The sequence below is a fragment of the Gekko japonicus genome, unplaced genomic scaffold (assembly GCF_001447785.1).
Source record: "Gekko japonicus isolate JY-2015 unplaced genomic scaffold, Gekko_japonicus_V1.1 scaffold1002, whole genome shotgun sequence".
Lineage (NCBI taxonomy): Eukaryota > Metazoa > Chordata > Lepidosauria > Squamata > Gekkonidae > Gekko > Gekko japonicus.
The window spans coordinates 465961-488474 of record NW_015172033.1 but is presented as its reverse complement, the minus strand read 5'-3'; the positions used below and the strand labels follow the sequence as shown (position 1 = coordinate 488474).

The 22514-nt window shown below is 43.8% G+C and overlaps 1 protein-coding gene across 1 annotated transcript in view; it reads left to right on the top strand.

Moving 5' to 3' along the window:
• Positions 1-22514, top strand: part of LOC107118316 (FAS-associated factor 1) — a 207026-nt gene that overhangs the window by 167539 nt on the left and 16973 nt on the right. Inside the window, exon 11 of the mRNA XM_015420620.1 lies at positions 8602-8817. Coding sequence (XP_015276106.1) covers positions 8602-8817 — 216 coding nt within the window. The remainder of the gene's footprint in view (positions 1-8601; positions 8818-22514) is intronic.

The following is a 22514-nucleotide window of genomic DNA, read 5'->3' as shown; positions in this document are numbered from 1 at the left end:
CTTGTGACATAAATGATACAGCGCAAGTTTCACTTTTTGTACGATTTGTTTCATCTACAGGTCCTAAAGAAGAACCGTTAGGATTATTGCCACTCAAAGGTCAAACACGTGGAGAGGATATAGCAAATGCTTTAATCGAGTGCATTGAAAAACATCATATTCCACTCGATAATATTGTTTGTTGCTATTTTGAAAGAAAAAATTAATCACGAGAAACTTACCATTGCATCATTCATCAAGAAGCGTTTTGTGCGCAGACATTTCCAGAAGAAATTTGCAACGTTATGGAATTGGTGATTAAGATTATCAACTCCATTATAGCTAAAGCTCTTAATCATCGCCAATTTAAAGAATTTTTAGTTGAAATGGAGAGTGAGTATGCAGATCTTCTGCTGCATAACAAGGTGCGTTGGTTATCAAGAGGAAACGTTTTGAAACATTTTGCTTCCTTATTAACAGAAATTAAAGCATTTCTCCTTGAGAAGAGTGTTCACTATCCAGAACTAATGAACGATCAGAGGATCCAAAAAATTTATTTCATGGTAGACATTACGTCTCATCTAAATCAGCTTAATCGTAAACTACAGGGGAAAGGAAACACAATTTCTTCAATGTTAGAAGAAGTTATTTCATTCGAAAACAAAGTATCTCTTTTTGCTCAAGATTTTGAAAGAGAAACTTTGATTCACTTTCCAAGCCTGTTGAAACATCGCCAAGAAAATAATTCTGATATTGACATTTGCTATTTCAAAACAACACTTTTAAATATGAGGGAAGCTTTTCTCAACAGGTTTCAGGAATTCAGAAACAGCAAAGCGACGTTAGCCTTTGTTAAAAAACCTCTTAATGCTACTGTAACAGAATTAATTTTTTCTCCCTTTAATATTGACATTGGCAACTTTTAAATGCAATTGCTAGATTTAAAAAACAAAGAAATGTGGAGCTCGAAATTTGAACGTCTTTGTGCTGATTTAGAAATATTGGAGAAAAACAAAAGTGAACTTAGTTCACAGCACAAGTGGTCTGCTTTGAAAGACCTGGAGAAGGAAGATATGTTGATTTTTAACACCTGGAATAGTATTCCTTACTCATATAATCAACTGAAAAAACTAGCGTTTGCTGTTCTTTCCTTATTCGGGTCTACATATTTATGCAAACAAACATTTTCAAGCATGAACCTTATCAACAGTAAATTGAGAAATCGTCTTATTGATGAGAACCTGGAATCGTGCCTAAAATTAAAAACAACAACTGACAAACCTGACTTACCCAAGCTTTCCAAGGAGATGCAAGGCCATTGTTCACATTAGTGTTTGTCAGTCATTGTCATGATTTAATTTTATGGATACTTTGGTCATATAGACAGGATGAACAAAAGAAGACGAAACAAGTATACAAGACGAGTGTGGATGGGAGAGTTGGAAGGGGTCGACCACAGCGAATGTACCTCAATCAGATTGAGGACATTTTTAGCAAAGGCCAGTTTAGGAGTACAGGAGGCAGCAATCACCACCATCCCAAAGAAAAAGAAATGCAAGAAAGCAAAGTGGCTTTCTGATGAGGCTTTACAAATAGCAGAGGAAAGAAGGAAAGCGAAAGGCAAAGGCGAAAAGGAAAGATTTACCCAACTGAATGCAGATTTCCAGAGAACAGCAAGGAGAGATAAGGAGGCCTTCCTGAATGAACAGTGCAAAGTAATAGAAGAAAACAATAGAATGGGAAGGACTAGAGATCTCTTCAAGAAAATTGGAGAAATCAAGGGAGCGTTCCATGCAAAGCTGGCCATGATAAAGGACAAAAACGGTAGGGACCTAACAGAAGCAGAAGAGATTAGGAAAAGATGGCAAGAATACACAGAAGAACTATACAAGAAAGACCTCGATGTCCTTGACAACCACGACGGTATAATCACTGACCTCGAGCCAGACATCCTGGAATGTGAAGTTAAATGGGCCTTAGAAAGCATTACTAACAACAAAGCTAGTGGAGGTGATGGTATTCCAGCTGAGCTATTCAAAGTCTTAAAAGATGATGCTGTTAAAGTGCTGCACTCAATTTGCCAGCAAATTTGGAAAACGCAACAGTGGCCACAGGATTGGAAAAGGTCAGTATACATTCCAATCCCAAAGAAGGGCAATGCCAAAGAATGTTCAAACTATCGCACAATTGCACTCATATCACACGCTAGCAAGGTCATGCTCAAGATCCTACAAGCTAGGCTTCAACAGTACGTGGATAGAGAACTGCCAGAAGTACAAGCTGGGTTTCGAAGAGGTAGAGGAACTAGAGATCAAATTGCCAACATTCGCTGGATTATGGAGAAAGCAAGAGAGTACCAGAAAAACATCTACTTCTGCTTCATTGACTATGCTAAAGCCTTTGACTGTGTGGATCACAACAAACTATGGCAGGTCCTTAAAGAGATGGGAGTACCAGACCACCTCACATGTCTCTTGAGAAACCTTTATAAGGGTCAAGAAGCAACAGTTAGAACCGGATATGGAACAACTGATTGGTTTAGCATAGAAAAAGGAGTATGACAAGGATGTATATTGTCACCTTGCTTATTTAATATATATGCAGAGTACATCATGCGAAATGCTGGCCTGGATGAATCACAAGCGGGAATTAAGATTGCTGGGGAAAAGATCAACAACCTCAGATATGCAGACGATACCACTCTAATGGCAGAAAGTGAAGAGGACCTAAAGAGCCTCTTGCTCAGGGTAAAAGAGGAGAGCGCAAAAGTGGGCTTGAAGCTCAACATCAAAAAAACTAAGATCATGGCATCCGGTCCCATCACTCCTTGGCAAATAGAAGGGGAAGTCGTGGAAGTAGTGACAGACTTCACGTTCCTGGGATACCAGATCACCGCAGACTGTGACTGCAGCCATGAAATTAAAAGACGCCTGCTCACCACTGCGCCTAGTTCAAAAGGATTTAGTATTGAGAGTTATGCATCCAGGGAACATGGCACCTCCTACCTTCCCCATAATGGACAGCTTACTGGAAGTCACAACTGGACCTTCGCCAAGTCCAGCATCGGTGTTGCCTTCTGCTAGGCATATTGAAAATGGATACAGAACCAAGCAGGAAGGATGCTCTTTCCTTTTTCAGCATCCCATGACTAACCCCTTAGTAGTGGATCACATTCAAGGGAAGAATAAGGGCATTCAACACTCAGCCCAGATTGATAAAGAAGGCTGTAAACTGGACAAGACAGGCAGAAAAATCTATGCCTCCTGCTTTCCCACCTTTAAGATCACCAATTATCAATGCGTAATGGCTCGCTATCAACTCTTCCTATGTGATGACATCTCACTCTACATGGAGATGTTACAGACTAGCGGAATTACTGGCCTTAGAGGCATCTAAGCTGTTCAAACACCCAGTCTCCTTAGCTAAGCACTCCACTGACTGTGAAGCACACAGCATCACAGTGGAGATTGCATTGCACTGCCAGTCCTGGCTAAGATCCACTGCACTCCCCCAAGAGACATACTCCAGAACTGAGGACCTACCACTCAAGGACACAGACCTCTTCTGTTCTAACACTGTTGAGGCTCTCAATAAAGCAAGAAAGGGCAAGCTTACTGCTAAGGCTTTGGAAGCATGCCTTTGGCTATGAAACATAGTCCCTATTGCAATCCTTACTACTCTGCATTCTGAGGGAGAGGTGCTCCCATGCTTCCCCCTTTGTATTACAACAAGCCCCCCTATATGTCTGCTATTGAGCCTCCTGCCCGGCAGAGAAAAATCTGAGGGGCAAGATCCCAGGGTCAGGGCCAGATCCTAGTTGCCCAAAACCCAACCAGCCCACTAGGCAGGGCTTTTGAAACTACATCTCATGCCCAGTATGTCATTCAGCAGTGGAACTAAACCCCTGACAACTCACTTGGCAAGACACCTTCCAAGACCAATGGGTACTCAGCACCATGACAAAAGCATACATGATAGCATTTGCTTCTCTTCCAATCCACTCACCACTGTTATACAACCCTCCAGTCCCCTCTCCAGAACTCCTTGCAGAAGTCAACACCCTCCTCAACAAAAAGGCAATTGTGATAGTGCCTCTAAAAGATCAGCACTCAGGGTTCTACTTCAGATACTTTCTGGTCAAAAAGAAGGTGAGGTGAGACCTGTCCTGGACCCGAGAGGCCTAAACAAGTTTCTGTAAATAAAAATATGACTCCATATGTGAGGCTACAACATGATCATCTTTATACACCTTCATAAAGCACTACTCCGTGGATATAGAGTTATGGCAGTGGGAAGAACAGACTTGCAACCTCTAGTCAATTGAGAGCTCACACCCACCTTCCTGAAACTGGGAAGTCAGCCTGCTACTCTCCCATATGAAACTGCACGGGTACCACAAGGATGAAAACAGGGTTTCACTTACCTGTAACTGTTGTTCATCAAGTAGTCACCTGTGCAGTCACATATCCTGGCTGTGAGCTTTTAAAATAAACCTGACAATCTCACCTCTCTCTGGTGGCAAAGAGGACCTGTGGAAAGAGCACTCCAACTCCTCTATACCACACTGCAAAAAAGCAGGAACAGCATGGGAGAGGGGGACAGAGCACCCTCAGGCATTTTTTGAGCTCCGAAAACCTCTCTGGGGTAGGCCTGCACATCGTCTAAAGGAGTCCCTGACTGTTGGGCCTTCAGCTGGATTCTTGCTTTGTTCTGTTGATCTTTTTGACTACTTTTGTGACTTTGACTCTTCTTTCTCCAAAATATTTTTTAACTCTTCATCATCTTACTCCTAAACAAACCAGAATCCATAGACATTTAAGCATACCTAAGGCCTGTTAAAATAAGTGGAATTTTATGGCTCAGCTGATGTAACTGTATGTCCTGAGAAAACTTAACTGGGAGTAAGCCGCTAAAATCAATGGCTTCTGCATAAACATAAGAAATTTCAGTGATATTTAGATATAACTGCATCTCTTTGTTGGCTGTAAATGAGTGAACCCTCTGGCATGAATTTGTAATACAGTAGTTAAAAACACAGTTTGTAGCGTGGTATTGCTCAGTCAGAAAGTCAGTACAATGTGGAATTCTGGATGGTAGTCATACCATGGAAATAAGCCCCACTGACTTTGGTAGGAATATCCTTCTTATAGGCATGTATAGTATCATAACCTAAAACTTGAAATATTATATCTTACTTATATAGCAGAGAACAATACATTCAAATGCTCTGGTAGGCATCAAAAATGGTTTTAATATCATAGATTCTATTTAAAATGCTATTTGATTTCCAGCCAACCCCTATGAAGGTATACAAAAGCCCCTGCCACATGGGGGGTGGGGGGAAGCATGGGCAAAGTGCGGCTTTTGAAAGCCACACCAAAAGAGACACGTGGCAGCGGGATCACATAGATCTCCTGAGCCGCCGCGCAGTGCCTCCCCGGCACGATCAGATGCCGGGGGGGGGCAGCCACTGAAGGAAGAGCACGGCAGCCGAATTGCGCATGTGTGCACATGCACAGTTCAGCTGGGAGCCTGCATTGCTCCGGACAATGGGCGCGCCGGCGATCCCACGGCCGTGCTTGATGTGGCATTCCAGGTAAGTCCTCCTCTGTAGGTGGTTCTTTTTTGCAGCAGGTTTTCTGGCTTTAGGGACGGATCGGGGACGGGTGCGCACCGCTTCCCAGATGTTGCGGTGAGATCGCGCCTGTTTGCTGCGCCCCTGATCCGTCCCTCTCCCGGGCCAAACCTTCCGTGTGACCGGGGCCAAAGAATACATAGGCTGGTTCCACATGGGGTGAGAAAAGCTACCCCAAGTGCATAAACAGCAGCAAGCAGGATAGAGGCTCATGGGACTAAAGTCCACATTCCCCATCCCCTCACAGTTTGCTATTGGTGCCACCTCTCCCCACCCCCTTCTTCCTCATCATGTTGGTGCAAAAGCTCCAGTGTGAAGAATCTTGCCACTGCCCCCCCCCCCGGAAATCCTCCTTTTCCCCAGCAGTTGAGCCACAGTTCACTTGTTAAAGGCACAAAAGCCCACAGAAAGGAGGGGAAAGCTGGAGCATAGTGCCACCATTTTGAAAGTGGCACCAAGCTCTTCCCCCTTCAGCCTGCAGCTGGCTTGCCATTTTCTTTTAAAGTCAGAGCAAAAGGTTATAGCTTAAAAGAGAAAACCCTGGGAGCCCCAAAAGTCATGCTTGAAAAGAGCATGGCGTCATGTATAAGCTTCTCAGTAAAGTGGGGGCATGTTCCATCTGAGTAAAGATCCTTGTGTGGAAACAGCCATAGAAATATACACAGAATCTGGATGAGGTGTATTAGTTCAAATCATTTTAATGCAAGTTTCAAGTCAAATACAGATGTCTGTCTTTCTTATCTGCTCTGGGTTTTTTTAGTAATGGTCAAGAATTTTGCCTAGGAGGAGGTTACAGGTTTTTCATAAATTAATTTATTTGTGTAAATATTTAATGGTTTTGATTTTATGCATTAAAAAGCAATTTGGCACTTGACAATTATTCCCTCAATCAAATTTTCTTAAGCCCTTTCTGTTCAACAATTAAATTACCTATCACCACTATGCAGTAAACTATAGGTTTAATAATGTACTATAAGAGGAGGATTTATTTTAATTAGTTGTTTTGTGGGCAGTTATTAAGAAATGAATGAAGATGGATGTGTCATTGAGATAAAAACCATAGAACTGTCATGAGGAAAAGAACTTCCTCCTCCAGAAACAGGAGGACAGGTGAGACAGTAAGCAAAATCCTGCCCCAGAAGGGGACAGAATAAGGTAGAAAGCTGAAAGACTGCAGGGGGGTGGTCATATTTTTCATTATACCTTTTGTTAAAAACCTCCTTGCAAATAGAAAACCAGCACAAGAGGTGAAAGGGTTTCACTAGAACAGTGATACTCGGTGACTTGGGAGCTACCTGTAGCTCTTCTGAACATTTTCCCCAATATGGCACCTGCCCCATGTTCCAGGAAAGTTGGGCAAGGCTCTCAGTGAGGCTTGTGGTTGACAGATGGTTTGCACTTTGGAACAGCTTCTCCTAGAGAGACTGTAGGTCAGGTCAACTGCTACCTTCCTTGAGGTGAGGGCCTTGTGCCTTGGATGGAAGTAAAGGGCTCAGTCTAGTCCATTAACCCCCACCCTTCTCCACAGCCTCTGCATTCTCGTCCCAGCACCTGGGCAGCTACAAAGAGAAGAGAAAGCTGCAAAACCACCACCACAACCATCACAGCTACCAGAAAAAGAATAGGCTGCCCACGTTGGGGTGGTAGTAGTGGCTTTATTCCCCTTTCTCCGTGGCCAGCCTGCCCTCCTCTGAATGCCTTGGCAATCTCATTCTCTCAGCATTCTTACTTGCTTGCCTGATCAGCACACTGAGGGAGCAGAAAGCCAAGAGAGAAGCCCTTCCCCTCACTCCAGATACACAAGGGCTGGCTAAGGGTCAGCACTGGTGTACACAGACAGCCCCACATGCACAGAGGTATGCTGATCATTAAAATGGTTACAGTTATAGTTTAATGGCTAATATTAATATTATATTACCTTATTATGTGTTTAGTGTGGTGGCACACAGCATTCAGTAGTCATGTGGCTGGTTTGGTTGACAGTAATTTTGACTGTTGCTCTCTGTGAGCCACAGAGTGAGTGTCACTAGGACAAGAATCTTTTCCCCCCCTGACATGCGGGGGGGGTGTTTCCCCTTTTTTGTGAGGGCTCTTTTAGGTAGTAGAGAAATTATATCCCCCATCTATAGACTGAAATGTTACGATCCATCAGTCCCACCTGGTTCTGCTTCACTGACTCAGATCTTTAGTCTGTCTTGCCCAGTACTATCTACTCTGACTGGCAGTGGTTCTCTGGGTCTTCAGCTGAGGCTTGTCCCAAATTTGCTGTATGAAACCCTTCAACTGGAGATGCCAGGGATTGAATTTGGGGTTTGCACTTTGGAATATACACCTGAGTACTGAACTGGGGCCTTCCAAGTGACATGGAGTATCTGTGTATTCCTGGTTGTTGAACTGCCAAACTGCTGCTCCTGAGGACAAGAGACCCACAGGAACAGCATGAAGGGGGAGTTAGTGTGCACTGGGAGGGAGAAATTAACAAAAATCACCCCACTCTTCCATCAGCAGAAATCCACCAGTTGATCCAACCCTGTATCTCTCAGTTATATCTATGAGGTTTCTTCTTGTGGGAGCAGGGAAGCAAGGACCCTGCAGTCCAGTCTGGTAGCCTCACAGCACTATTGCCAGGGAGATGGGGTCCAGTATGTCCTAAGCTACAGAAGTCCTTCTCCGTCCTTTAAACCCAAGCACTTGTATAAGAATGTCTGCTACAACCTAAATGCTCAGAGGCTGCTACAAGATATAGATCCAGCCATTATTAACAAGAGGTTGCCATTCCTTCCCTTGACATGAGTTCAGACTACTGGAGGTTCAAAAGCCTTGGAGAGAATGCCTTTCTGACTACAGAAGCTGAGACAGCAACTTAAAATGAATCAGATGGTAATCTGCAAATATGTCATTTTTAATTACACAATACTGGAATAAAGCAAAAAAAAGTGTACCCTATTGATTCACAGCTGATGAAACTCATTTTCCCCCCTCTTCAGGCTATTCGGCTATCCTTAGAACAGTCTTTGCCTCCAGAGCCAAAAGAGGAGAACACTGAATCAGTCAGTAAGCTGCGCATCCGGACACCCAGTGGAGAGTTCTTTGAGCGACGTTTCCTAGCCAACAGCAAACTGCAGGTCGTCTTTGATTTTGTAGCTTCCAAGGGATATCCATGGGAAGAATTCAAGCTCCTAGGGACTTTCCCCAGAAGAGATGTAAGTAAATTAATGTTCTTAGGCATACTTATTCCATTTATTTGTCAAATAATGGACGATTCACCCCCAACATTTTGTGAGTTGTCATAAGTACTCCAAATGTATAACAGTTGCATTTCTTTGTGACAATATATCTGATGTTGTACAGTGATGATCATGGTATGGTACAAGATTAATGCTGTTTGCTATGCTGTTAAGGAGCCATCATCTTAACTGAACCCTTCCCAAGCATAAGGATAGAGATGTGTAACACTTTTTCATTCTACCAGGGGTGGATTGGGAAAGCAAAATGGCTGAGAGGGAAAGGACCACACACCCTCCATGGCCCCACCCCCCAAGGAGAAAGGCTGACTATGGGACAGTCTCAGGTGAGGTGAGGAATCTCTCATCTTGCATGGAGCTGGCCTGGGTAAGGCCAGACTGGTCTCAATGGTGGCCAGCCTGAGTGAGACCAGATTCATCTTGTGCAAGGGCAGCCTAGAGTAAGCAAGGTGAGTCTTGTCATGTAAAGGGCCCCCAGTCCATCAGCCCACCAGAACTTTCCCCAGTGGCCTCTGCATTATCCTTGATAAGCGCATAGCTAATTGTGAAGCAGATGATGTGACTTGCTGCAGCATGTTTCCCATATGTGTGCAGATTTGACTTTTAAAGTTGAGATTTGTAGTTGCAAAGGGAAAAAAATATTTTAAGATAGGTTGATTGTTGAATGAAAAGAAGACTTCTCACATATTTACCTGAAAATGGATCTCAGTCCCAAATTGATTGCTCCAGTTCTAGCATTCAATGTATTTGCACAGTGAGAATTGTGTGTTGGCCTAGTATCATGACGAACTCTTGGATCCAGTGATTCACACACAGAAACATAAACAGACTTTGTTCCATTTCCACAAGATCTTGTGCAACACATAGCACTTTCTTCCCTATATTTTATAGTGCCCAGAAATTGGTTATACGGTATTTTGTGCCAGCAAAAGTGCAAGTGAGGATACAGTAAATAAATTAGCACAAGTGGCTACCATGGTCTTTTCCTTATGTTTCTGCTTCCTTAAGAGCTCTAATACAATCAAAAACTTTGTGCTGGATCCATCACAGTAGATGTTGAGAATGAGTAAAACTCTGGAGGTGCCACTTCATGAATAGAAAATTGTGCCCGAAGAGAAATAATAGACAACTTGTGCCACGTAATATGTTTTCATCTAGCTTGCCCCAACCAGAATAATTTTGCATGAAATTTGACTTTCCCCTAGGGTTGCCAATCTCCAGGTGGGACTTGGAGATCTCCCACTGCTACAATTGATCTCCCGATGACAGAGATCAGTTTCCCCTGGAGAAAATGGCTGCTTTGGAGGGTAGACCCTATGACATTATACCTGCTGAGTCCTTCCGCCCCTCCCCAATGCTGCCCTCTACAGAATCCACCCCCCAAAACTCCAGGTATTTCCCTCCTTATAGCTGGCAACCCTACTTTCCCCTCAGTGCCTGTTGGTAGGCAATGAGGTTTGGTCCAGTCACCTACTTTGGCCTTTGGGAGAAAACATATTGGGGCCAATCCTGATAGGGTTGCCAACTCCCGATGGGAAATTCCTGGAGATTTGAGGGATGGAGCCTGAAGAGGGTGAGGTTTGAGGAGGGGTGGGACCTCAGACAGGTACAATGCCATAGACTCCACCCTCCAAACCACTCAGTCCCTCATGGGGAACCATTGTTGCCAATCTCCAGGTGAGGGCTGGAGACCACTCAAAATTACAATTGCTCTGCAGAAGGGAGGGCGGAAGTCAGCTGAAGTCAAAGGGGCAGATAATGGTAGGTTGATGGTTAGCTGCGAAGGAGATGGGGTTGCCAACTCCAGGCTGGCAAATTCCTGGGGATTTGAGGGGTGGAGCCTGGAGAGGGTGGGGTTTGCGGAGGGGTGGGACATCAGACAGGTAGAATGCCATAGACTCCACCCTCCAAACCAGCCATTTCGTCCTGGGTAACAATTGTTGCCAATTTCCAGGTGAGGGCTACAGATCACTCAAAATTACAACTGCTCTTCAGGGACCAGAGATCAGTTCCTCTGGAGAAAACAGTGGACTCTGTCATTATACCTGCTGAGGTCACCACAGCAAAATGACACTGTTTGCCCAAAGCCAGAGCACTCCCCCAGAGCCTCTTTCTAGATCCCGTTGTATTTATTTCCACAACGGGCTTTACTGCTAGTCCACTATATATACATAAAGTATCATATGTATGTATAGTGGATAAGCTTTTATAGTCTGATCTTAGACAAAGTAATTTTTAAATCAGGAAAGTTTTAACATGTGTACACCTTAATAAATATTTGTACTTTTATATATATGGTTTAGCTTAGCCCTTTTTGGTTCGTAGTCATATCCTGGGTTGAGTCCCCCCCCCTTTTTTTCCAGTTTCCATGGTGGCCACGTCAGCATTGGTTCCCGACTCTACTCCACATGTCACAGGGCACCTTTGTCCACTTCCCTCCAGCACCAGATCTCCTCCTGGCTCAGGGGGGCCAGGTGCTCCACCATGATGTACCACACCTCAAACTCACACCGTGGAGGATCCTTTAGCACAGCTTAAAAGCAAGATAGATCATGTTCTGTTGAACTGTCGCAAACCGGCTACGCATGCTTCCTATGATGGGAAATGGAAGAAATTTTTAACTTATCTTGAGTCGTTGGGTTTACCTCCGCCTCCTACAAACTTGATTGCGGTTTATGGATTCCTGTTGTCCTGCTTAGATTTGGGTCTTAGTTGTTCCTCATTGAAGGTGCACCTGGCCGCCATCTCCGCTAATCATCTTACGGTGGATGGCTATTCCGTTTTTTCTCACCCTCAAATGAAGCAGTTTCTGAAGGGCCTTGCTCGCCTCTGGCTTGTGGCCATACCCTCTCCTGGGACTTACCTCTGGTGCTGTCCAAGCTGATGGGCAGACCATTTGAGCCCATGGCCATATCTAGTCTGCATTTTCTCTTGTGGAAGACTGCCTTTCTGGTAGCTATTACCTCAGCAAAATGAGTGAGTGAGTTGTCTGCAGTCCGTTGTGATTCACCGTACTTAATTTTTCACCATGATGGTGTCACCTTGGCCTCGGATGTCTCTTTCCTGCCCAAAGTTGTTTCCGAGTTCTATTTGCAAGCTTACATTGTTCTTCTAGTGTTCTTTCTGTCCCCTGTGAGTGACGAGGAACGTCATCTTCACACATTGGACGTAAAGAGAGCCCTACTGTTCTACCTAGATAGGATGAGGCCTTTCCAGCAGTCACCAGCCTTGTTTGTCTCCTATAACACACCTGTGCAAGGGGAGAAGCTCTCTTCGCAGTGTCTATCCATATGGATTGTGGAAACGATTAAACTGTGCTACCTGCTGGCCAAAAGGCCACTTCCAGGTCTGCTCTGAGCACATTCCATCTGGGCAGTAGCTACATATACAGCCTTCCTGAGAGGATCATCGCTCAGTGACATCTGTTGTGCAGCAACCTGGGCTACTCCTCACAAGTTTGTGAAGCATTATGCCTTGGATGTGCGTCTTCATCAGCGTTCTGTGGTGGGACGGGCAGTGTTACAGGTGGTGCAAGTCTAGGACCTTCAGCTTCCTCCTCCAGATAGGCTTGTTTTTGTTTGTTAATCTCCCAGAGGTGTGATGCACAGAGACCACAAAGAAGATAGACAGGTTGCTTACCTGTAATTTATGATCTTTGAGTGGTCATCTGTGCATTCACACCACCCGCCCTCCTTCCCCTCTGCTTTCAGTCCTATTGTTCTTTGCTCTGCGACTGATGGCAGCGGTCAGAAGGAACTGGCGGGATTGTTGTGCCCCTCCCCTAGTCATGCGCAGTGGGGCTGGCGCGTGACTGGGGAGCGGGAATGAAAATCCCTTTTGCTTTGTAAGACATACCAATCGAGGTCGGCACAGGCACACTATATCCCAGAGGTGTGAATGCGCAGATGACCACTCGAAGATCATCAGTTACAGGTAAGCAACCTGTCTTTTTAAAGTGAGATACTTGATCCCAGGTCTCTCTTCAACTCTTTTAAATTATGTCTGAAAAAGATACATCCCTGCTTTTCCTAGCCAAGGAGCCATCCAAAACAGTGGTGGCATTCCAGTTTCTCCAGAACTCCAGTGTTCTAACAAGAGTTTTAAATCCTGCTTCCTTTTCCTTCAAAGCCTTTCTATAGCATGAGTCTCAGAGGAGAAGATTCTTCTATTGCTGGATAAATCAGACTTCTTAAGATGCTGCAATTTTTTTTTAATATGAGAATTTGAAATCCTGCAGAACAGCTGTCTAATTAAGTCCTGAATACCATTTTTCCAGTCTGGATGAGGGTGATCTGCTGTCATAATTTAGCATCAGATAGTTCCTTCTAATTACAAAGTTAAGGGTCCCATCCTGCAACACTCTGAGTCTTTCTTGCAAGATACTGAGGTTTTTAACTTTGACAAGCTTTTATAGGGAGCTGAGGACACTCAGGACTAATCTCATAAGATGCTGCTTGATTAAAGAGTTGTAAATGTTAACCGTTTCTTAAATGTGATGAAACACCTGGTTGCTGGTTAACTGCCTTATGCAGCTGAGTTTCCAATCAATCCTATAACATCACTGTGCATCTATTTATTAGCTTATATCAATTTTAGATCTCACTTTTTTCTTAGGTCTTACGGTCGGCAGCTGTATTTTAAATCAGACTAAAATGTATAAATATAGTAATCCTCACCAAGGCCAATGGTTTTTGGTATATAACAAAGCCCCTGATTGTATAAAGTCTACAGGAAAGGGATTAAGCCTGACATCTGTAGTAGTACTACAACAGACCTCTGGTCCATCTAGTTCAAATATTATCTCCTTGAACTGGTAGCAGGTCTCCAGAATTGGCCACTCTCCCAAGTCTCAGGCTCAACAAGGTCCCTCCAGGCATTAGCTTCCTGTCACTCTTTGCTAGGGTTTGCTGGGGCATTCTACTTGCCAGGCAGGTCCTCTGCCACTATGCCACAGTCTCTCCCTATAGCTATCCTTACTCTATTTTTCCCATTCACCAATTCTGAAGCATCCAGTCTACTTGTAACTGATATCTTTTCTCAGGTTGTGCTTTTCCCTCCTCTATGTGCTGTGTGTTGGCCTAAGTGAACTCACATGATAACAAGGTCAAAATTGCAACATACTCAGTATATTATAGAATGCTTTGGGTAGAGCTAAAAATATCTGTCCCTAGAAAGATATGTCAGTTTTCTTTTGTCAGTTACTGTTTATTACTTCTTGAGAACTTCCATATCAAAAGGAAAGATACCTACAAAAAGGAAGCATTTATGCCTGTTGCATTTATTTTATAATCTTTCTCAAAACAGTAAAAGAGAATGTTGTGTAATGCAGATGAGTTGGCTTTCACAGACAGTCTAAAGTGTCAGTGAAGGAATCCCATTATCCGCTAATTAGGTGTACCCACATCTAAGCATGTAATCTAATTTTCAGTGGAACGAAAGTAGAGGGGAAGGCCACTCAGCAATGGTGCCAATGTTATGGATCTTCCACTTTCCAGGAAGCAAACTGAAATAAAAGTTGTGCATCTACAGCATGATGTTCTCACATCTACATGTTTGAAAAGATTCAACTCTGTTTCCACACAGTCTCAGAATAATGTTATCACCTCCTATAATCATATTTTTAAAATGTAGGCTTATTATTAAGGGGTCTCTAGGATGTTGCCTTTGCTTTGTTCTTTTAAAAAGAAGAGCTTTCAAGTAAGTTAGATCTGACATTCCTATGGTACTACAGAACTAAATTTTGTACTACAGAATAAAGAATAGCCCTAAAGCTGTATGGATCTCTTGTACGGAGCCACAGCTTGCAAATCTCTGGTATCCCTATTGTCATCCCAGTTTAATTCTGTTTCTATAGTAGCAGATTCTGGTAGATCAAAAAGAAAGTATCTGGTCATTCTTATCAACCACATGAAATGAAGATAATCACACCAAGAGAAGATAATCACTCCAGTCGGTCACTTTAGCATTGCCAGGTAGTATGTGAATGGATTTGGCTTCCAGCTGCATAAGGCATAAGGCACAACTGCAGCTGCAGTTGTAAGGCCAACTGGCAGAGCAGAGTACTATTGGAAAATAGTAATTAATGCTCTTTCAAATATTTGGGACAAACATTTTTGACATGAATAAGGAGATTTTGAAAGGGGCCAAAACATTCACAGAACTTTCCGAAAGCTTACCATTATTCTCCTGTTTGCTGCCAGTCTTGGCAGTAGTTTTAGTGCCATGCTTTAAATAAAGTGTTGTCTGAATGATTTAAGCCAATCAGGGATCATGTATCCAGACTTATAATGGTATTTTCCACATGGAGACAGTTTTCCTGTTGTTGTTGCAGTTACCAATTCAGTACAGCAGCAATGGGGCTTCCACATGGCACATAGTTTCCACACAATTTCCCTCCCCAGTCCCCTGGCAGTGGCCATTCCCCCCCACCCTCACCACCAGGGCTTTTTCCTTTAAAAAAGAATTTTGCAGAATATCCATATAACTCTATATCCAAATGTATAACAGGTTCTCAGTTTTCATTTTTTACAGAGAACCAGTTTGGTGTAGCGGTTAAGAGTGGCAGACTCTAATCTGGAGAACCAGGTTTGATTCCCCACTTCTCCACATGCAGCCAGCTGGGTGACCTTGGGTCAGCCACAATTCTCTCAGAGCTGTTCTCTCAAGAGCAGTTCTCTCAGAGCTCTCTCAGCCCCACCTACCTCACAGGATGTTTGTTGTGGGGAGAGGAAGGGAAGGAGATTGTAAGCCACTCTGAGACTCCGAGTGAAGGACGGGGTATAAATCCTCCTTCCGAGAGGATACATACATCCGAGAGTTCTGAAAGAACTCAAATGTGAACTTGTGGATCTCCTGACAAAAATATGTAATCTTTCCTTAAAATCTGCCTCCATTCCTGAGGACTGGAAGGTAGCAAATGTCACTCCCATCTTTAAAAAGGGTTCCAGAGGAGATGCGGGAAATTACAGGCCAGTCAGTCTGACGTCGATACCGGGTAAATTGGTGGAAACCATTATTAAGGAAAGGATTAGTAGGCACATAGATGAACAAAACCTATTGAGGCAGACTCAGCATGGGTTCTGTAAGGGAAGATCTTGTCTCACAAACCTGTTAATGTTCTTTGAGGGGGTGAACAAACATGTGGACAAGGGGGATCCAATAGATATTGTTTACCTTGACTTCCAGAAAGCTTTTGATAAAGTTCCTCATCAAAGGCTCCTAAGTAAGCTCAAAAATCATGGGATAAAAGGACAAGTCCTTTTATGGATCAAAAACTGGCTAATTAATAGAAAACAGAGAGTGAGTATAAATGGGCAGTTCTCTCAGTGGAGGGGGGTAAGCAGTGGGGTACCGCAGGGATCAGTACTTGGTCCACTGCTTTTTAACTTGTTCATTAATGATTTGGAGTTGGGAGTAAGCAGTGAAGTGGCTAAATTTGCGGATGATACGAAGTTGTTCAGGGTGGTGAAAACCAGTGAGGATTGTGAGGCACTCCAAAGGGATCTGTCAAAGATGGGCAAGTGGGCGTCAACATGGCAAATGGGGTTCAATGTGGCCAAGTGCAAGGTGATGCACATTGGAGCCAAAAATCCTAACTATAAATACACGTTGATGGGGTCTGAACTGGCAGAGACAGATCAAGAGAGAGATCTTGGAGTTGTAGTAGATAACTCACTGAAAATGTCGAGACAGTGTGTGACTGCAATAAAGAAGGCCAATGCTATGCTGGGGATTATTAGGAAGGGTATTGAAAACAGATCAGCCAATATCATAATGCCCCTATATAAATCAATGGTGAGACCTCATTTGGAATACTGTGTGCAATTCTGGTCACCACACCTTAAAAAGGATATTATAGCTTTGGAAAAAGTGCAGAAAAGGGCAACTCGAATGATAAAGGGGTTGGAACACTTTCCCTATGAGGAAAGGTTAAGGCGCTTAGGGCTCTTTAGCTTGGAGAAACGACGACTGAGGGGTGACATGATTGAGGTTTATAAGATTATGCATGGGAAAGAGCAGGTAGAGAAAGAGGTACTTTTCTCCCTTTCTCACAATACAAGAACTCGTGGGCATTCCATGAAATTGCTGAGCGGTCAGGTTAGAATGGATAAGAGGAAGTACTTCTTCACCCAAAGAGTGATTAACACTTGGAATTCACTGCCACAGGAAGTGGTGGCGGCTACAAGCATGGACAGCTTCAAAGGGGAATTAGATAAGCATATGGAGCAGAGGTCCATCAGTGGCTATTAGCCACAAGCTATAGATAGGGACTCTGGGGCAAGTGATGCTCTGTCATCTTGGTGCTTGGGGGGGGTCAACAGTGGGAGGGCTTCTAATGTCCTGGCCCCAGTGGTGGACCTCCTGATGGCACTGGTATTTCTGGCCACTGTGTGATACAGAGTGTTGGACTGGATGGGCCTTTGACCTGATCCAACATTGGCATCTCTTATGTACTTATGTTCTCTTCCTCCTCCTCTTCCTCTCTGTAGCCTCTTTCATTGAAGATATATGCCTTTCCCCTTCTAGCTCCTTAACAACAGGGGTTAGAGATTTACTTTAAAAATCTGGTGATTCAGAGGATCTGTTACACACATTATACTGATGTAACAATATTCATGTTGCCAATTAAGAAAAATTGTGGTGGAAAAAAAAATGTCTGCCATGAAGAAAATGTTTGTTATAATGGGGGAAACTGGGAAAATTCAAACTTGCTCACTCATGTAGCCACCCAGGCTTTGCTACAACCTTTCCCAAAAATTTGGAACAAAGCAGCTTTTGGAAAGATCAGGGAAATGTCAGGGAAACCCCAGAAGGTACATAAATGATTCACAATACTGCAGGGTAGCAGGAGAAAAACGTTTCCCAGCAGCATCAAATCCAGGGCAAATAATCTATGTGGAAATGGCCAACATCATGGCACCACATGGCCAAATATGAATGGCTGAATGATGGCTGAATGATGACATTAATGAAGACAAATGAAGCCTACCCATTGCCCTTGTTCTGAGTGGAGGAAAAAAGAGTATGTATCATCTTGTTGCTATGGAAACTAAATTAATGGTCCTCATCCAAATTCAACTAAGGGGATTTAGGAATGAAAGAAGACTTGTGTGTGTGCGCGCACACACACACAGAGCTTTCTGGATCAGAACACTGGCCTAAAACAAATGTATGGAAGCTTGCTTCTAACTCTGGAATCTGTTTAGTTTGATCAAGACATGTGGCTCAGTAGTAGAGCCCTCCTGGCATGCAGAAGGTCCCAGGTTTAGTCCCCAGGGTCGCTAATTAAAAGGATAAGGTAGTAGGTGGTGTGAAAGGCCTCTGCTGCTGCCAGTCTGAGTAAAAAAAGCTGACCTTGATGCACTAATGGTCTGTTTCATATTAATAGGTATGCCAGGCCTCCTGTCTTGGGGGGGGGGGGATGAAAACATGCCAGCATTGCGCCAGTGTGTTTACATCATTTCTGGTGAAAACTGGAAGTGACATGGTAGATGCTCTAGAATTTTACAAAAACTCTTATGGTTTGCCATGTAGAAGAAGAAGCAGAAGAGATTGGATTTATACCCCGCCCTTCACTCGGAGTCTCAGAGCAGTTTACAAACTTCTTTCCCTTCCCTTCCCCACAACAGACACCCTGTGAGGTAGGTGGGGCTGAGAGAGCTCTGACAGAAACTTCTCTTTTCAAGAATACCTCTGACAGAACTACGGCTTGCCCAAGGTCATCCAGCAGCTGCGAGTGGAGGAGTGGGGAATCAAACCCGGTTCTCCCAGATTAAAGTCCACACACTTAACCACTACACCAAACTGGCTCTCTTCCAGTTGTAACTTCCAGTTTTCACCAGAGTGAGGTAAGTACCCCAGTGTGCCAGGTCCCGCCCCCCATTTCCAGTTTATGATAATTTTTTTAATAGTGGCCTCTGTGCAGCCACATTCCAAAAATCTAGGACACTTAAGTTTTCTTAAGAGGGGGCAGCAATTTCTACCAGTTCCTCCCCTTCCACTACAACTTCCCACTGTGCTGTTCCTGAGGGTCCACTGCCTCCAAGAACAAAATGTCAGGGGTTCCATGGGCTGAAATGGGAAGGTGAAATTGGCAGAAATGACCATTCTCTCTTAAGACATGCATGGTCATGCATCTTTGGAACTGCTTGGTTAGATGCAGGCCAGTATTCTGTGTTAATGAACTGCTGTTTCACTAGCAATATATGAGTGAAATTCCAATAAAATATTTTTATTTCTCCAGTAAATATGAATTCATTAATTCTTTCTGTATTCCAGTCACTTACACAGTCGTCCTTGGCTGCACAGTCAGTATCATAACCCTATTGTAAATACAAACTTCTACAATAAAGTAAATACTAAGATTAACCTTTTCTAGAGATTACTTGAAGTTTTCAACAGCAGTGACATTCCAAAGCTCTAAAGAACACACAATGACTAGTTACTGGAACTATCTTACTGACTGTACTGCCTTTCTACTGCAATTGCAACATGGCCCAGGTACTGTATCATACATGTTTACTCATGGAAAGATAGATTTAAAATGATAATTGACAATGATTAGGGCTTCTGGGTATCTTAGATTAGAAAAAAATGACAACAGTTAATTTCTACATGGTGGCAGAGTTTAAGCTGATCAGGGCAAACCATTCTTCTAATATCAGTGGTATGGGAAATGATTTTAGCAAGATTGTGGTTGAAAAATATGCTGCATCGTTCGAAGGCAACCGGGTATTTAAGGGTACTTTGCAAATTTTAGAACTAAACCATGGTGGCGAAAGAAGGTTCTAAAACTAATTCCTTACTCTGTCAGTGCACCTAATATGAAGCAAGTGTGTAACATGTCAGCTGTGTTCTTTTCTCCTTGTACTGCAACTAGAAACTGGATCCTTAGCTGTTTGTGGCTCACAACAAGACTGTTGTATCTGACAGCAATGTTATACTGGCTATAAAACCAAGTTGTGAAGTAATGACTGTAGATACAGTACTCCCCACTTCTATTTCTCCAGTATCTTACTACAGTCTTGCATAATGAATCAAATACTTTTGAATCAGTTTCCATATAGGAATAGACAATAATGTGTGTGTGTCAGGGGTCATTTTGTAAAAAAAGAGGTGCAGGAGCTCATTTGCATAACTCATTTGCATATACCACACCCCCTTGCAAAGGGCATGCATGCAAACATGCCTGGGTTCCCTGCCTGATCTTCTTCAGGTGGCCCGTGGCTGTGGAGCACCTGGAAAAGATCAGGCAGGGAACCCAGGCATGTTTAGAATGCACAAAGTTTGAGTCCAGTGGCACCTTTAAGACCAGCAAAGTTTTGTTCAAGGTATAAGCTTTCATGAGCACGCAAACATCTTCAGATACAGTGAAACAGAATTTCCTCAACCATTACATATGGGGGGGGGGGGTTAGTTGCTGGGAAAGGCCAATTAGAGTCAAGACAGAGACAGAAACAAAAATGGAAATTACCAGTCCATATATATAGGTGGAGGATGAGCAGCAAATTATCGTGCAGCATAATGAAGATGTTTAACAAATTCAAGGATCAAACTAAGTTTATTATTCTTGTTTGAGGGTTGCCAGATCCCCCTTAGCCACCATTGTGGCAGGTAGGGTTGCCAGCTCCAGGTTGGGAAACTCCTGGAGATTTGGGGGTGGAGCATGGGGAGGACAGGGATCTTCATGGGGTACAGTGCCATAGAGCCCACCCTCCAAAGCATCCGTTTTCTCCAGGGGAACTGATCTCTGCAGTCTGGAGATTAGCTGTAAAACCAGGGGGTTTCTCTAGTTGCTGGTTGTCTGGAATACAACTTCTAGCTCCAAAAAAAGTCATGAGGCTACAAGCCCATGTGCATCACTCCAGGTGAACTCAATGGTTTCCAAACAAATCTGTAGGATTCAGCTAAAAACTAAAGAAAATGCCACATTAGGTCAGTATCAAAAAAAGATGACAATAACACACAGATCTAGATCATTATGTTCATCTGACGTATGGAACTGAAGGAGAAGACTATTTCTGGATATATTTAGCATGCATTATTCTGGGAGTTTTTCTGCTTGAGAGTTCAATTACCTCAAGAGCAACATTCACACAAATAGCTGTCCAGAAACACAATGGCATAACCAGTAATGTTACATTTGCTACACTGAACAGAATCTAGCTCTACCATTATTTTTCTTTACTTGTCCATGCTTACCTGGCAGTTTGTCCCTTGAACTCAGAGCAGCGTACCCCCTGAGCATGCCTAGCGCTGGGCTGACAGGGCAAAATTCACTCAGAGTTCATCATTTTTCAAGCCCAATTGATTTGGAAGATAGAGTTAAGCACATACGCACTGAAATCAATGTGACTTAGAAGGAGCAATCCTAAACAAGTCTGCTCAGAAGTAACTCCACCTTATTCAGTGGTGCTTACTCCCAGGAAAACATCTTTAGGATTGTAGCCTAAGACTTTGGATGTATTGTGCTCTAAATATAACAACATTTCTATATCCCCTGATTCCAAAGAAGATTCTAAAGCTATTATAATGCACATACATTCTTGCTGTCATCCATACAACAGTCAGGCAGATCTGTGTTATGAAGAATTACACCCTACACTGACTTCAGTGGTCGCAGAAGCGTGTAACTCTGTTTAGGATTGCACGGCTAGCCAGTTTTTATCAGAGGCAAGAACTTGAACCAGACACCTCACATCATGGCTCTCATTCGCTAGGCTGCTATACCCCATAGCCAAGTGATTTGTATTATTACTATTACTATTGATGAAGATCCATGCACTCTTTAACACAGTTACACCCTTCAACCCTCTTCCGTGAATTTAGAAGGATATAAATCTGTTTAGGGCTACACTGTAATTTACCAAACGACTGAATGCTTTACTGTGAACATAAAACAGGGATCTGTTGGCACTTGAAAAACTGTATTCCAGCATCAGAGTCAGGACTCACCCATTCTGATACAAGTAAACTCGAAGGGCGCCCAGCCCCGGACTTGAGGTTGGGTTGGTCTTCCAGGAAGGAAAAAGCGGGAGGGCTGGGGGGAGTGCCAGTGCACCTCTTCCTTCCGCAGCAAATTGGGGGAGGGACGGCTCTCTTTCCTGCAGACAAGGAGGATATTCTCCTCAATGCCCTCCTAAATCTGGATGAGCCCCTCAGGGGTTAACAGAGGGGGGAAGTGGGAAGGAGGGAATTCGCACGACCAGCCCACGCCTGCATGTGAGCAAAGAGAAGGAACATCCCGGCTACCATGGGCTCGGGAGGAAGGCAATTGTGGAGGAGAGAAAGTGGGAAAGGAATCGGGCTAAAATAGGGAAGGGGGTGGGGCGTTCCCTAGTAGGCTGCTGAACTGCTAGGAACGCAGTCCTTGCAGCCTCAGAACAGAAAGAGTTAACTGTTGTCTCTCTTTTGGGCTGGGCGATGCCCTAACAGTATAGCCTTTTCCCAGAGTCCTGTCCTGGCCGCCTCTCTTTCCTGCCCTGCCCTGCCCTCCCTCAGCAGTGGAGGTCCAAGCCTGGACTCCAGGGGCGCGCATCTGCCATTCCTCCACCTGCCCTCCCGCAGCCTTGCAGAGGGGAAAGAAAAGAAAGGGAGCAAATTTGGCAATGTGGCATCAGCATGCATTTCCTTCCCCCTGTTGCTCAGGGACAGGA